Raw genomic sequence first — 16,928 nt, forward strand, 5'->3', positions numbered from 1 at the left:
ACCCCAACCAGCTTCCGCAGCCGGTCGGCCTGCTCCATACCACAGTCGGGCCTGCACTGCTTGCGAAATAGGAAGACATGCACGAGGTAGATGCATCATGGCTGGCCAACCTAGATGAGTGGCATGAGACCATGGAGGGTCCCCTCGCCTCGACTCCAGTACACGTGGAAGCAAGCATTTCTTACCTTTCTCCTATGGCCTCTTATATTGCCGTGTTTAGGGCATCATTATTTGTTGTCTCCATTGCACGCTTCTAATTAGGATTTTAGTTCCTTCTTTTATGGTGCCTACTGCTTCAAAATCATTCAATCATCTCGATTTGTTTTGTCGTCACATATTTATTCTTATTGTTCTGCATATGTCCTTCAACCAAACTGTTCGTTAAGATCATTCTGATGTGACGCAGACTTTAAGACTTAATAATAAGGCGATGCTGGTCAATTATTTTCAGTCTTTATGCTAATGTGACAATGTTCCATTTCTTCACTGTAACAAGCTATTATTCAAGCTCGAGTAAAAATATTAAATGTATTTGTATATTGTGTTGTCTAAATTTTATAGTATCCGGTAATTACTGAGATGTCTTCAGTTTTCATCATTCATTTCTCTTTCTTTTCAGGTTTGAAGGACTAACGTATATTTCCTTCTTTCATTGATACTATCGTTTAATGAAGAATATAATGTTATTTAACGTTCCTATCGTTATAATATTGTGGTTATGATATCTGCTATGAGGAAGTAGTGGTTTCAAGATAGTAAATATGGCTGTAATGATGAATCGAATATTAACATCATTTCAGTCGGCAATCAACTTGTCATAAAGAATATTTCTTATAAAGGTGCATGCCTAAAAAAAATTGCAAGATCAATGTTTATGTCTTGGTCTATTTACACAATAGTTTTATTTGCCTGCAATATTTTATTATCCAGCTTCCTTTAACACATTAATGTTGCATATACAACAAGTTATGTTCTGTATTTCCGACCTACAAATTGGCATTATTCACTCTAAGAAAAGGAAAGTTAACGGAGGTTTACGAGTGTAGTATCTTTTTCAAAGTAGGAAAACATTTTTAGAAAAAGAGCCTATTTGCGGAAAATTTCTGAAGCACTTGACCTAAATTGCAAGAAAAAGACGTTTTAGTCATTTCGAAAAGATGGAATTATGTCAACACTAACAATGTTTATTGTGTTCAGATTTTACTCACTATGCCAAACACATGTTCATTTAGCGATGTTGAACAATTACAGTTTATTTTACATGATAGTGGACTTTTCTTCTTTATCCGATGACTTGGGACTCTCTGCAGAAGAAAATAAAAACATGCATTAAAATAATATATATATGTATGTATGTATGTATCAATGTATGTATGTTTGTGTGTGTGTTTTTGTATATGTATGTATGTATGTATGTATGTATGTATGTATGTATGTATGTATGTATGTTGATTGAATTGCAACCCTATCATCGAAAAAAATCTCACCGATCTAAAAATTCCATATGTGAAAAGAACTTGACCACATCTGTAAATCTCAACATCAAATGTGAAAATTGTCCGTTTATGGGTGTTAAAATTAAATTTCACCAAGCATAAAAGATATGGTTACAAATATGAAGAAAATATTAATAGATATATGTAGGTGAAATGAGAGTCCTACGAATGTAGAAAAAGGAATGTAAGGTATTAGTGCTTTACCTTCTTAAGACTTTATTCTTGAAAACAATTAGTTACTTATGATAAATCCTTTTGACATTTATATTTTAAATGTAGATTCCTACAAGCGTAATAACGTATGCTGAAATGACAAATGTCAAAGAAAATCTTCACCATATTCACCAAGATGTAACAAGCTAGTGCTTTATTCGCTTGATTCTCATATTTACTATAAAAAGGAAGAAAAAGCACTGACTTTATAAGAAATGATCGGTGTGCATCAGAGACACGCTCAGCAACCAATCTGGGTTGGATTAGCAAGCGCCTCTTGAAGTTATTTTGCCTGGTTGCTTTGGTTACGTCTTTTTTCGTATATCTGTAGAATTTTCTTTACGTACATTTGGCCAATGTTTCTACATTTGTAATCAAAATAGTTTTACACTTGTAGTCACATAGCTTTTATACACAGAATGTTGACTTTTGCTTTTTTTAAATTTGTAGTTTACTTTTTTAGATATGTGTCCGAATCACATATGCAGGTATTTTATATTTCAAGGAATTTTTACATTTAAAACTTCTAGTTAAAAGTATGGTGTAATGAGCCAAAGCCGGGCTTGATCAGAAAAATAAATGTTTACCTTTATGCTGATGTCTAATATGATTACAGGTCACATACCCAAACCATACGCTCCAGCCTCATAATCTGAGACAGATGTGCGACTGCTTAAATCAATTTAATATAATGATTCTATATACAACCATAGATCTTGCTGTAATCATAATCAATCGCAACATACATACATACATACATACATACATACATACATACATACATATACAAAAACACACACACAAACATGCATACATACATTGATACATACATACATACATACATACATACATACATACATACATACATACATACATACATACATACACACGTGAACACACACGTACATACGTGCTATTTTTATTTTCTTACCCCCCTTCCTTCTCGCAGGTATAATGAAACAAATAAGAACAGGGTGCGTCATTCCAATTTCCGTCGTTTAAAAATGTCATGCAGTTTTCATTGCTATTACTGTTGCTTGGATTCCCTGGGGCCCAATGGATCAGTTGTGTGGAGACCCTGGTGTTAGTGGTCATCCACATCCATTCCCCTTCAAATAGCAGATCGGAAGCTCCGACCCAAAACTGGTCTGTGTTTAGAATTCAAAAGAGCATGACAGAAAGGAGGAAATAAAAAAGGAAAAGAAAGGATGCTTTTACATTTACTCTTTCAACCATGTTTAACATATCCACAAACAAACACTCCAAGAATGTATTCTTTGACTAAGACATTTAGTTGTTACTGTTTTTCATTTTATATCAGTTCACGTACATTGATATTAAATAGCTATTAGTTTACGGCTGCTGCTGTTTCTTGTATAATATTTACAAACACCGTCAACACTATCATTTCTAATATTACTAATAATGCATCAACTGTTTCTACCATAAATGCAACCAGATATTTATCTACTTTTACTACTAATATTTCTACAAAAATGTCCACAATCAGGGTTGAATGCAGAAACATACTAAAACATAAACAGTACTCATAACACGCATAGCTTATCATAAATTTTTTGCTAATTCATTTCTATTCATTCATCAATTAGAAACAAAAATCTTTTATTGTACAAAATTACAAAATTCAGTTTTGCTGACAAATTAATTCCAGCGGTAATGGATAGATACATAAAGCAGCAGTCACTTTGCAGAGAATATATAGATATATATATATTATTTTCTTTAATGTCGATAGACGCAACATGCCCCATTGTTATGTATAGATTATGTGCTTGACCTTTGTCCGTGACTGAGGATTGTGTCTACCTGACTTGTATAAAATTCTAAAAAGTTAACAAGGTGATTACTTAAATTTAAGTTGAATGCTTGAAGTTGTTTTTACGTTCGATGGAATTGTCCATTTGAAAAGGTCAGTTTGCAGAACATTTTGCGTAATAGATCATGTGAAAGTTTGGGTATAAATACAGGCTAGGTACAAATTTAATTATTTTTATTTCAAATCAGTCTTTAGGAATCATTCATTACAATTACTAAAATGATCACTGACTGGATTAACACATTAGTTTGGGGATTTTATTTATTACTACAAAGACATTATGGATTATATCATTGTGGTACAACATGACTAACATTACATCAACACAAAATAAAGCTTATTGGTATATCAGCACATTCCAGATTACTGGAATTTATTCGAAAATTCTGTACTTTGGATCTGCTATAGAACATTTAGAATTATATGGATTTAATTCAAACGACTGTAAACTCCTCTTATATTTTCACTTTGTGACATATAAAATAACTTCTTTTGTTGAATTTTACCAAATTTCTTGGTTTCACTTCTTTCTTTAGTTTGAGAGCACAGAGTCGTAACACCAATCTCGAAACTTTTGAATAACTGACTCAAGCTCAAGTTCAAACTATCAAAAACCGTTGACATTTTCTGGGCTTAATTGGAATAAATCTAGAATCGTAGAACTTCCAACATTTTCTCAACATGGATCCTCCTCTTGAGCAAGAAAATTTTCATTATTTGATATTTCCATGAATCAAAATTTCCATGATTTATTTGCATCCTAGGTACTGTGTCAACATTTGGAGTTTTGAGCCTGAATTTTAGTTTTTGTACTTTTAAAGTTCCGAGAAAAGAGGACTAGAACAACCACTGCGCAGAAAATGTGTCGATTATTTGTATTCATGGACTGATATCATTTAAACACGCTCAGAAATGAGTGAAGACAACAAGCATTGTAAAATTTAACAAATAATTATTTCCCCTAGATCACAAAGTGAAAAAAAAGGGAAAAAGGGCTTACGGTTATGCGAATTAAAGCCAAAATTAATCCAAGAATTGAAGACTTAAGTCCTGGTAATAAAGGTTATGGATGAAACTCAGTTAAAGTTCGGAAGAAATTTAAAATCGAAGGCGATGACGTGTCTGTTGTGGTCTACGAAATGCTAATGTGTCAACAGTCTCTTTTTGAATCACATAAATATTACTCCAGGCTTGAATACAGTATAAATTGAAACGAATGTCTTTATCCTAGAATTGTATCTGATCACTTTTGCATTTCCAGAGAAAATAATCACTTGAGTTTAATCATTTGAAGAAAATAAAATTTAGCACAAGCTGGACACAACATGATAGAACTTAAAGTGCCAGATGTCAAAGCATAACTGGTAAAATTCTGATAGTCACAAGATAATATAGTTCTCTGTTTGACTGCAGGTCACACTTTAGCATTTTCTAAAACCAACCATTACCTAATGGAAAATAACTTTCTAGCATGATTTAATGAACCTTGTTTATTAAAAACATAATAGCCTATAAAATTCACTTTGGATTCTCCAAAACCTTGACCCAAATCAACATGTTCATTTAAATAATAATTTGGTTAACTGGCTCATACACGTACAGAATAATGAAGCTAGTATTAGTTGTTTACATCAATGAAATAAAAAATAAAAAAGTCAGTCAGGTCAAACAGAACTGAATTCAACGTTTGGACAAGGTCAAGTCAAGCAAACAATGTTACACCACAATAAAATGTAGTGGAATAAAAACAAAATTAAAACTAAAAGACAAACAATTACATTAAATATACATATATATTCTTCTGGCCGTGCATAGTTTAGAGTGTGTGAGAAAGTTGTTCTTCACTATTTTACGGCAATTCTTTTATGTAATATCACTCAATCGAAGTATTTTTGGTATAAGAGATACGAGGTCTTCCGATTGGGGTCGTCGGAAAAGTAAGCAAATAATTCCAAATAATTCATCAATCACTTGTATTATCATTACTACTGTTAATACTGCTTCTACAGTAACGGCTACTACTAATACGACCACAACTACAAAAAGCGCGACTTTTGTACATATTTACCGTCAATACTGTGCAGGAGTTTGGACTGGTTTTCCAGGAACTGTCCTTCTTCAGGAGTGTTAATTTCTGTTAAATATCCACCAAGTGCATTACAAATAAACTGAAATTTTACAAGAATGTATAGGGAATTAATAAATTCATTTAAAGTTCAAGCATTTGTAATTCGAAAGAATTCTTTCTAAAACATGTCACGGAATAGGTAAAAGAAAATTAACTTTAAATATTAACCGAACATTTACATATTCCACGATCCCCGTATTTCGTTAACGTAACTGCGTAAAAACAAACCGATTACCCAATGTTTGTCCCAACTCCATAGATGCAATCCTATCTTCATGTTGGAAGTTTACGACAGTGATTCAGTCTTGCAAAATAAAACAAAACTCTAAAATACCATAGTGATGATTATTATCTTTTACTGTGATTTTTTATATACCTTTACATATATGACAACTATTTCAAGCGTAAGATCAATTTTTCTCATGTAATGGAACAACATTTAGAGGTCGATAACAATGCAATATCAGCTGTTCGATGAAGCTGTGAAGAAATTTTATGTCTAACCCGTGAATACATTTTTACCTGATTTGATCACGTGCGGTCTTGTCACATTAAGGACTCTAGTGTGTAGTATATAACTCTTTTGCAAAAGCCAGTCTAGGACACGCGCACACATATGCACACACGCACGCGCCTGTCAAAAAGAAACTCATTCATAAAAAAAAAAATATTTAATGATATTTGCACACAATATTGTCTCTTTCTTAGACAGATTTTGAAATATTTCGAAACTCACGTCCTTTTTTAGTTGAGCGTGAACAGTATTTGTCAACTGTCCCAGTCTTGGTCATCGGAGTAAGGGAGTAAGGTGTAAAAAAAAAAAGAGACTACAGACTACCGAAAATCTAAGCCTGTTTCAGTGTTAGCGAAATATCAAGAAGTTATTGCGTCTGCAGGTGTGTGTGTGTGTGTGTGTGTGTGTGTGTGTACCCGCCTGTCATGGTATCAAATGTGATGAAAGTGTTTTTACTTGCTTCATGTATACTACTCTATATTGGTCACTTATTTACAAAGAAAGTTGTGTTCGTTTTGTATATACTGTCAACAAGTTGAGCTCTACATGCGAGAGTGACCGAATGGCATATTTTAAACGAAATTAATTTAATAATTATAAATAAATAAATAAATAAATAAATAAATAAATAAAAATAAAAATATAACAAAATAAATAAACCTTGACCCACTGTGTAGCACACATATAATAGCAAAAAAATATGATAGTTCAAGTAATTTTATCAACTTCATTGCCGTGTGCGCAGGGAAAAATGACGGAAACAACTAGAAATTGCTTCTTATAGTAATACCAACAAAGCGTCACAAGCATTCACTTACCTGAGCATTCGGCCAATCTTCTTTATCATGGCTGAAATGATAACACGAATTTCCATGCCGAGTCCAGCCTGAGGGACATTGACCACGAACTGTTGATTTAAATAAAAACACGTATTAAACGAATTGTTTGATCGTCAAGGTTATAAAACATATAGGGACTGATTGTCATTCTGGACTCTTCTCTTAAACACAACATTCTGATGCAACATTGAATATCGAAGTCTGTTTTTCAATAATAATAATAATAATAATAATAATGATAATGATAATAAATAAATAAATAAATAAATAAATAAATCATGACGGTGATAGCATTTACTTTTGTTGGGTATCTTACGGCACAGTAACCCTTTAATTTTATATTGTACTGAGGAAGGTAGCATCAGGTAGCTTGCCCAAGGAAATGTCCATCGATAATGGGAATCAAACCTGCATCTTTCCCGAGCCTAACTTCTTACCCACTAAGTCACCGCGGCATTCTACTAGTCAATATCAGTAGCTGACTCCTCTGACGAACTATATAACCCGGTTATGTGTTATTTGTTAGATTTTCAGGTCTCGGGCGATGACGAACTGTATAACCCGGTTATGTGTTATTTGTTAGATGTTCAGGTCTCGGGCGATGACGAACTGTATAACCCGGTTATGTGTTATTTGTTAGATTTTCAGGTCTTTGGCGATGACGAACTGTATAACCGGGTTATGTGTTATTTGTTAGATGTTCAGGTCTCGGTCGATGACGAACTGTATAACCCGGTTATGTGTTGTTTGTTATATGTTCAGGTCTCGGAAATCTCCTAGAGGTGTACAGAATTAAAGAAATGTAAATTAACAAACCCAACGAGTCCATTTCGGAATGCCAACAGCTACAATTTGTACATTCAGCTGTACACAGCGATCGCCTATAAGACTCGTAACACAAGTGAACTGTTCCGAATCAAAGGTAGTGGTATCGTCTGTTTATAACAATATTTAGTGCTGACGAACCTCTTTCGTTGACCTATAGTATTACGCTTAAGTTTCAGTTAGAGACATGGATCATAGGAGCTATACGAGGGTAATGTTAGTGCTATGTACAACAAAAGTTCTCTGTTAGTCAATAGTACTTCAGTAGATCCCCTCAATGTATTCCAAATATTCCTCTAGACACTTTCTCAGTCTATTAACCGATTGTTAAACTACATTTTGTATTTACTTTTTGTTGTTTATACACTGCCAAACTGCTTTTACAACGGAGCCTGGAGATAAATAAGGGATGTGTGGAGGATATAACAAAGTTTGGATGCTGTGCTCCATCAAGAAGCCTGTCACGACGGCGGATTTATGCCCCATGGTGCGTTGTCTTGGAGTATGATGATACATCGGGTACCGGTGGAAAGGTAATGTTCCATAAATGTTGTCAACATTTCATAAGAGCATAAAAAATGTTTGGTGGCACTATCAGTTCATGGCATAGATACTTGGAAGACCTGGTCTTCGGCATCGGAAACTAATGCTTATATAGTGTCTTGACACTTCAAATACGTGGAGAGATTTTCTGGTCTCTGCTCGTTTTCTCCAATCCAGTCTTCATTATCATATTGAATCAGCACTAAATAAATGTAAATCTATGATTCATCGCCTGTAGTCATTCATTTCATATCTAGCTATTTAGCGATTTCAATTCGACATTGTTTTTGATCAGTCGTCAACAAATGTGGCATCCATCTTGTTCGATTATTTCTGAGCTTCACATGATTCTTCATTATATTAAAAACAACTGACAAATTAATGTTTGTGTATGTGTGTGATTTTTCATTTTAACGTAGCTTTAACAATTTCCCGGTCATATCGCTACGATGCCTGCAGTGTGGCAGTTTAAATTGATGTCTTGTGATGGGACATCATGCTGCAGACATGTAGCCTCATTTTCCAACCAATCACATTGTCCTGACACCATGCCGACCAATCCTAACACTAACCTCTTAATGCTGAGTGCCAGCTGCTAGTATATTTTTGGTAAGACTTTGGTATGACTCGGCCGGGGTTTGAAGACGCAACCTCCTGTTTCCGAGCGGACTATCTAACCACTTAGGCCACCTGAGCGGTCGACGACGAATAAACGCCCGATATAATAGAAATATCACCCACTGTGTAGAGAGCATCTGCAAAAGTTGTCCAAATCACAACAGCTACTTCCCGCTCACCACTCGCAGATATCGGTCTTACAAAAGGTGGATCGTCTTCGAAAGATTCGCGACTATCTTTAAAACTATGAAACCACATTTTTAAAAAATGTAGGATATGACAGAAAATTACACCAGTAAAATGTATCTTGGTTGGCATTCATCTCAGTCAAAGAGTGTACTAAGCGCATCGGGTCTCTTCGGTAAGCCCTTGCTCAGTAGCAGAAATGTTCTCTTTCTTCAACATTGTTATGTTTCTGTCCTGTTAAGTCACGCGCATATATCGGCAGCTGTCAAGCGCGCTGCACGTACAGTTACATTTCATGAACGTTATTTTGTCTATCGATCGACATCAAATTTGTTGACAGGTTGAAAGAAATAAAAATGTACATTATATACTAAAATATGTCTGTAACAATGTAATGAAACTATGCGCAACACTAGCATTTGTTTTCATCTGATGACACAACGTGTACTATAAGTTATGCATAAAGTATAGGAGGACTAAGGGTTCGAGATTTCCGTTACCGATCTGGGTTAACGCTGTCTATACCCCATGTATTCAGCCTTTCTTTTTTTTCCAGGTGTAGACCCGCCGTGTCATCACCCTGGAAGCAACACTTTTAAACTATTTACTTGATTTTTACGGAAAACAGTGTTTCGGTTATCTTTTTCTCTGTTGTGGCTCTCCGGTTTCGAATCTGCGACGAGCTGTCAGTGGTTTTTCTTTTCGGTATACACTGTCTCGAGACTGCGCAGTGGTAACGGTTTTATCTTCGATAGCCATGAAGTATTGTTTACTAAATGTGTTCCGACTACTTTGCACTGCTGCGAGAATATTGTATTAAATAATGCACGCGAGTAAGTATTATATAATGATACTGAAATCATCGCCGTTTGACACGCAGTTTCGTGAAAGAATTTGCGTCCTTGGCCAATGCATAATTTAAATTATTGTTCAGCCTGAAGGCGTCATATTGATTTATATATGTAGTCAATATACACGCATTGCATTACGTTTAAAATCATCGGATGTAGTTGTAAAAGGGGTGGTCATTTACGAGTTTATGTAATACTTCACACTGGTCACCCTAGTTAATTTGTGGTACGTGTTGCATCGGATACAATATGAAGACATGGTTGTTCACATAGAAACATTGATATCAAAAAGACATCGTCACAAAAGCAAACAGATTTTTCAGTCATTTACTTCTCTGCGTAAACGAAACCTTAGCCACCCAAGAAAGGTGATTGAACCAGTTCTGTGTTTCAGAAGTAAGATGCTTGTTCCGAGGACAAAACGAATTGTGACAGTTACCACGTGAAAAACGTTAGGAGGTTTGCAGATGTTTTGGGTTCACCCTGAACAAGGCTGTGAGTAATCTGCTATAGATGACTCTGACGGTGCTTATGTTTTTTCATGTAACAATACTTGTGTATCAGGACGAGCACTCACTGAGCTTGCACGGGGATGACTTGATGATACAACTACATTAGAGATCAACCTGATATTTACTATATATAATGACAGCGGTACGTGGACAAGTGAGACGGGTGTACACAACATTTTACGTAAATGGCCTTGGCGATAACATCTAAGGACTATCCACGAGAGCTCGAAAGTAGGTCGGGTAACTGACCGCACGCGCGGAACCAGTTGTCAAACACTTTGGAACGCGCGTCGTTGATAGCTTTAAATGCGATATCATGAATCGGTTAAAAAATCTGGGACTGCATGAGGTCCAATTGATTCAAGGTCAACTACCGTGATTAGTAAATCGGCAACTAAATGCGCTTCCTTCGACGTCAATAATACCAGAGCCAGTCAGTAAATCATCAATAAAGATGCTCAACGACGTCTAGCTGAGCTGACACAAGCCACCGCCAATTATATGATTGAAAATGCGGCAATTGATAGTTGATTATGGTTGTGGACGGACTTGAAAGAAAAAATTGTCTAACAAAAAGGTATTAAACGTAATCTATAATAAACATGATGGCAAGATTCAAATAAGCAGCCTATCATCCTTTCGACGTGAACGCGCAAGTAGTGAGATTTTTAGTATTATACGTATCCGGGTAGAGACTTCTAGCAGTAACAATTGCAGGACAATTTCGGTACTGTCCCTAGTGTGAAGTCTTCATGAAAATCAAGGAAAACATATGCATTGCAACGATCACAATTACCCAAGTGGTTGGATTTGTCACAGACGGTATCTTGGCATTGTTCATCAGCGCACGTTAATCCATTGACGCAGATTATGATTATGCAAGATCCGCTCTCTCGGTATAATTGACACCGATGAACAATACAATCTGGATTTCTACAGTGTAGAGGACAACTTAATGGACACTCATTGATAATTTCGTGTGCGATTCCTCTCAGTCACATATTCGGATTTTTCAGAGATGTCTGCGCGATTAATTACACCAAAAGTACAAAACCATTGAATCAAATGGAGTCATGGTGGTGTTGATCGTAAAGCTAACGAAATTTATATTGTGGATGCCTGTGCTAACCTCTTTGCTGACGACAGAAATGCGTTTGTTTTCGTTTATGGAATATTATGGCGTGTCGACATTGTCAATTTTAACGGTCATCAGCCGGGACCGAACGCAGTATTCTTCGGTTTTTGTGGCAAATAAGTACTCAACGACGTGTTAGCATTCTAGCATGTGCTCGTGGTATTTCTAGATAAGGCTTGGGTAAATGGCGGAGAGGTCTATATTTTGTGAATGCCTGTGCTAACCCCCTTCGCTGACTTAATTCGGAGGCCTGTCGACGTAGTCATATTTCGCGCTCACCACAGACATGACAGAAAGCATTCTACAGCAGTTTTCCTGCCAGAAAGGTACCCATGGAGGGGTTAGCGCACAAAAACACGTTTCAAGATAAAGGTCAGGTAAATGGTTGACACGTTCATGATTACATAATATTTGACCGTTTAGGAGTGTCTGCAGTTTCTCTGCGGTTAAACGGCCATTGGGAATCATACGTAGAAATTTTAATTGACTTTGACTTAATACAATTTCATGCGCTTAACAAAAATCCTTTATTTTGGTACTGTTACGATCTCGAATATTTTTGAATATGTTTTAGTGAGCTTTGAATCCTGCTGAAAAGGTTTTCCATAGATCATGAATCAGGATACACAGTTTGTGTAGTACCCACCTTCCAGCGTACATGCATATATTATTATGGTGTTCTCATGAGGAAGCATAATTGCAACATGGGGTTCATGTGTAGGGATCATATCTCGAATGTATGCCAAGAGCTGACATTATCTGCCGTAAAGACCACCTCGGTTTGAATAAAAATCGAAGGAGAACTTACGAATATTTCGAACTATTTTCGTTATTCGCAACACTTTGGTCAATCGCACGATGGTATGTCCAATGGTCGAAATAGAAGATGTAGTCTGTTAATATTGTGGTATTCTTCTTGCAAATGGATTGCCATGGAGCAAAATATATAGTTCTGCTGTAAATCTCCGCACTGTCAGCTGAGCCAGGTATAGTGTCCGAGGAAACTAAAACCCACTTCGCTGACAAGTGTGCCACACTTTTATCCCCATTACACCTCAAATAACTATAATCCTCCATCATAATTCAAGGCACAGAATCTGCGTACTTTTTTCCATGAAGCACTAATGCGCTAATGTGAAACTACTGACCAATCACTGTGGCTCAAGGGAGAAGGCAATGATAGGCTAAGTATTTCAGATAATATTATGCCATAATGTTGTACATACTGCTTCAGCTAGTTTTGATCAGGGCAAACCACAGTTTCCATGGACCACGAACCAATTTATACCGTTTATCGAGTACCAAACTGTTAGCTTACATGAACCTTGTGTTGCTTCTCCTGAGAAACTGTTTTTCCTGCAGTTTTTTCGAGTCAGTATAGTGTAAGAAATGAAGGGTATGGGAATTATACCCAACCAGACAACATTGTAGGAGAACAGTTCCTACGCGAGAGTGATACTAATACATTAAGTTTTTTTCACACACCATACTGTGTGGTCATATGTTGTCTGCGCTTGGCATTTGTGCCCAGTGGCACTTTTTTAAATAATAACCGTAGCCGGAGTCAGCAAACAGTGAAGTAAAAAACAATTAAAGGCAAAATAAATGAAACAGTTAAATAGTTCCTGCGTAAAAACACAACAACACGGCTGCACAACTTGCAAAATATGTTGATACCTCTGGTTTTGTACTAAAACAGAGTAATACCAGTAATGGTAATGACTGTATTGCAAGAGCAAAAAAGTCATGTCAACTAGAACACGTACAACTTAACGATACGAAGCTGATATGTGCATTATATACCTTTACGAAAATAAATATAATGTTGGTTCTGTCTACTCGTTGCATTCTGACAGTTCACTGGATTACATAGTTATCACGATAATGGTGCCGGTTCGAGTCTCGAATTCAGCCAATGTGGGTATGTGAGAAAGCTTGTCAGTAGCTTCTCGTGGGTCGGTGGTTCTTTCCGGGGGTTTCCTGGGTTCTTCCTCCACCATTAATACTGGCCGCCATGTATAGCCTATCGTGTGCTGAAAATGGCGTTAAACCCCACAACAACAACAACGATAATGGTAAAAATCATCAGATTGTGGAAATTAAAATATATTACAGTGAATGCAGAACCGTCCTTATAATAGCCAGATGGCGGCAACTGGCGCCGTAGTCGAACCATGTAATCTGCTCCCCACGCCCTTCCAATAATTTCTCTTTGAAATTTGTGGACTTAGGCAATCGCATAGTTCGTTCTATATTGACGTACCACCCTTGTGAAAGTTAGAACTAAGATGTCAGCATAATGGAAGTTGGAATCAACGCCATTCATAATGAGGCATTACAGGAATGACCCGTTTGATAACAGATTAATCGCTGAAGAGGCAGAAATCTTCCGAGCCCAGTATATCGCAGGGACTAAGCATGAATACATAGCAACGAGGTTCCTATTCCAAGAACAATCATTGGTAAACTTGCCCTTTCGATCGATCGATCGATCGAGAGAGAGAGAGAGAGAGAGAGAGAGAGAGAGAGAGAGAGAGATTTCTGTGTGCATGGTCGAGATGGCATTGGGGTTAGCGCTTACCGGTAAAGCGATGGATACCGTTTACCCGCGGACCCTGTTCGAATCTCCTTAGAGTACAAATAACACTTATGTAACCTTTATGATAATGCTATTTATTCGTATTTATAAAAACATTATGTTAGCATTATCAAGCATTCTAGTTTAGAATACAGAGTGTAACGACACACTCGACTATTCGGTGAATTGAAAATGTCCCATAGTCGAATCGTATTTGGACTTCACGGCACCATTATTCGATTATTTTCGATTTCAAACAGTTTAACATGGATTTTAGGCATAGTTTGTTATTTCTGTCGCACAGTATAATAAACGTATTAAGTAAAGTTGTTTATCGTGGTACTCTAAGTACGATCCGAGCAGCTGTGTTTTGAACTTTTTGAAGCTTCTGGAGTAGATATTGAGATGAACCAGACAGAATTGAGTTATAATAGTCCAGTCCTGAAAGTACTAATGAACACACAAGTGTTTTAGTGGCATCAGCTGAAAGATATTTGCGAATAGAGCTGATGCGACTCAGCTCAAAATATGCAGCCTTGCATATGTTCATGACATGTTGGTGTAATGTGAGAGTACTGTCCAGAGTAGCACCTAGGTTTCGTACTGATTGTGTGAATTTAATGTTAGCGTTGCTGATATTTATTGTTTTAGGTAAAGGATGTGAATGAGAAAGTCTTTGTGTTGTGATCAGAATGACCTCAGTTTTATCATCATTCATCTGCAGCTCGTTACATGTCATCCATGGTTTCACATCAGAAATGCACCTCTCAACACCTTGGATGGTAGCATTAACTTCAGTTGGGTGGCTAGATTTGTAATTTGCGTGTCATCAACGTACAATTGATGAGATCAACTGGGTTGGAGTGTATTCCATTTGCAGATATATATAAGAGTTTTTTTAGACATTATATTGTGTTTGGCTTCAAATCATTAGGAATTAATTACTACAATTTGCGATATCGATATATTGAGATTGCACATAAACCCTAAGCTGACACCAGGAGTCCACAAAATTAATATTATATTTTAATCAATTTAATTTGTAATTGTTTGATGCATTTCGTGTAATTCGCAATTATAATCGATAAATGGCGTTTTGGTTAGCTGCTAGTTTTTGAAAAGTAGTTATATATTTACAACCTAGGAAATGTCCATTGCACCTTCCAATCACTCATTCCAACCCTCGTTTTCAAGAGCTTAGTTTGAAACTGTTTGTTGTAGATGATGATGATCATCAATTATTAAGCAAGAGCCTATCTTGTTAATACATGCCCCTGATTTGAAAAAAAAATGGATATCGAAAGGCCCAATAGTTAAACATGAGAGAGAGAGAGAGAGAGATCATATATATAAGTTAAGTTAAAGCCAAGTAGATTTATCACTTAGAGGATTTGGGAGAACGTTGAACTTTTAAAACCAAAGATTTTGCAGGAACTACTGGTGAACTGTGAATAGTGCTTTCTTTTCAATTCGTCACCAGAAGAAAAGGCATTCGTTTTAATAAAAGAAAGAAAGATTCTCCGAAAGAAATAAGATTGATTGACTGATTGGATTTACGTCCCGTGCGCCCAGAAGTAAGCATTTATTTTGTCTTATTATTCAACAAATACTGGGTTGCTCACAAGACACGGCAGGTCGTATATGTAGATTAGTCCTCAATGTTTAAAACGTTCATCATACGTGATGAGTGTCACTATTTAATTCGGTTATCAAAGAGTCCTCTGTTGTAATAATGTTACAGTAATCTACTGCATCTTGCCTCACATTTACAGCTAACTAGCAATTTTCTTTGCGCCACACTATAACTGTCAGTAGGTGAATGTTTTACCTGTAAATTACTTAACAATGTGATATAAAATTTAACCTGTCAATGCAAAGTGAAACTTTGGAGATGGAAAGACACAATTAAAATTATCAATGTGTGTAATGTTACAAATTACTCTAATGAAATCTGAACGCACGAGATTGCAGTATTGTATATCATACCGAACAAACTCAGTACTAAATAATGGCAGATGTATAGAAGAAATCATCATTTTGCAACCTACACACATAGAAAATGCAAAATAGAATTAAATCAAAAGAATATAGATCACAGAACTAACAGAAAACGCAAATACGAAATGCAGAATATAATATACAGCTCATGATAATAGATAAAGATGCGTATAATTTTGGCGGTAAGAGGCCTTAGCATGATTAACACACTGCAATGCGTTAATTTTAATATCCTGAATTATATACCGATTTAGATTGGACAAAAGCCAGAGACAGCGCGGTTAGTTTTGGTTTGCACTTGCTACCTTCATCATCATCTACATGTTTACTTCGCCTCAAAATAAAACGGCTCAGTGTTGAACCACAGCAAATTTTGGAATTGACACCATAACGTCTTCAACACTTCAGACAATGACTCTAATGTGTGGTCAGAGACTGACTCGAACGTGTGGTCAGAGAAATAATCTAACTTGTGGTCAGTGCTAAACGTAATACAAAATACATCGCTACTCACCAGTTTTCAAGAAGAGGCAAAGCAAAGCCGCTATTGCCAAATTCGACGTTTTCATCATGACCTGATATGTCTGGAAGCAAAAGTAATGGTCTGAGGACAGGTCAGAAAGGAAGAGCGATTAGATTGTAACCCTGGCTGGCA

The 16,928-nt window shown here is 36.3% G+C and overlaps 1 protein-coding gene across 1 annotated transcript; it reads right to left on the reverse strand.

The window, feature by feature from the left end:
- Positions 1–1,183: 1,183 nt before the first annotated feature.
- LOC149792328 (perlucin-like protein) lies at positions 1,184–16,928 on the reverse strand. The gene is made up of 5 exons (XM_089969376.1): positions 16,788–16,928; positions 7,007–7,095; positions 5,615–5,714; positions 2,641–2,857; positions 1,184–1,304 (listed from the first exon to the last, which is right to left on the reverse strand). Exons 1-5 carry the CDS (start codon positions 16,843–16,845, stop codon positions 1,283–1,285), a joined length of 486 nt encoding a protein of 161 aa, XP_089825502.1. The 5' UTR covers positions 16,846–16,928; the 3' UTR covers positions 1,184–1,282.

The sequence above is a fragment of the Sinohyriopsis cumingii genome, chromosome 9 (genome assembly GCF_028554795.1).
Source record: "Sinohyriopsis cumingii isolate HCF-2022 chromosome 9, ASM2855479v2, whole genome shotgun sequence".
Taxonomy (NCBI): domain Eukaryota; kingdom Metazoa; phylum Mollusca; class Bivalvia; order Unionida; family Unionidae; genus Sinohyriopsis; species Sinohyriopsis cumingii.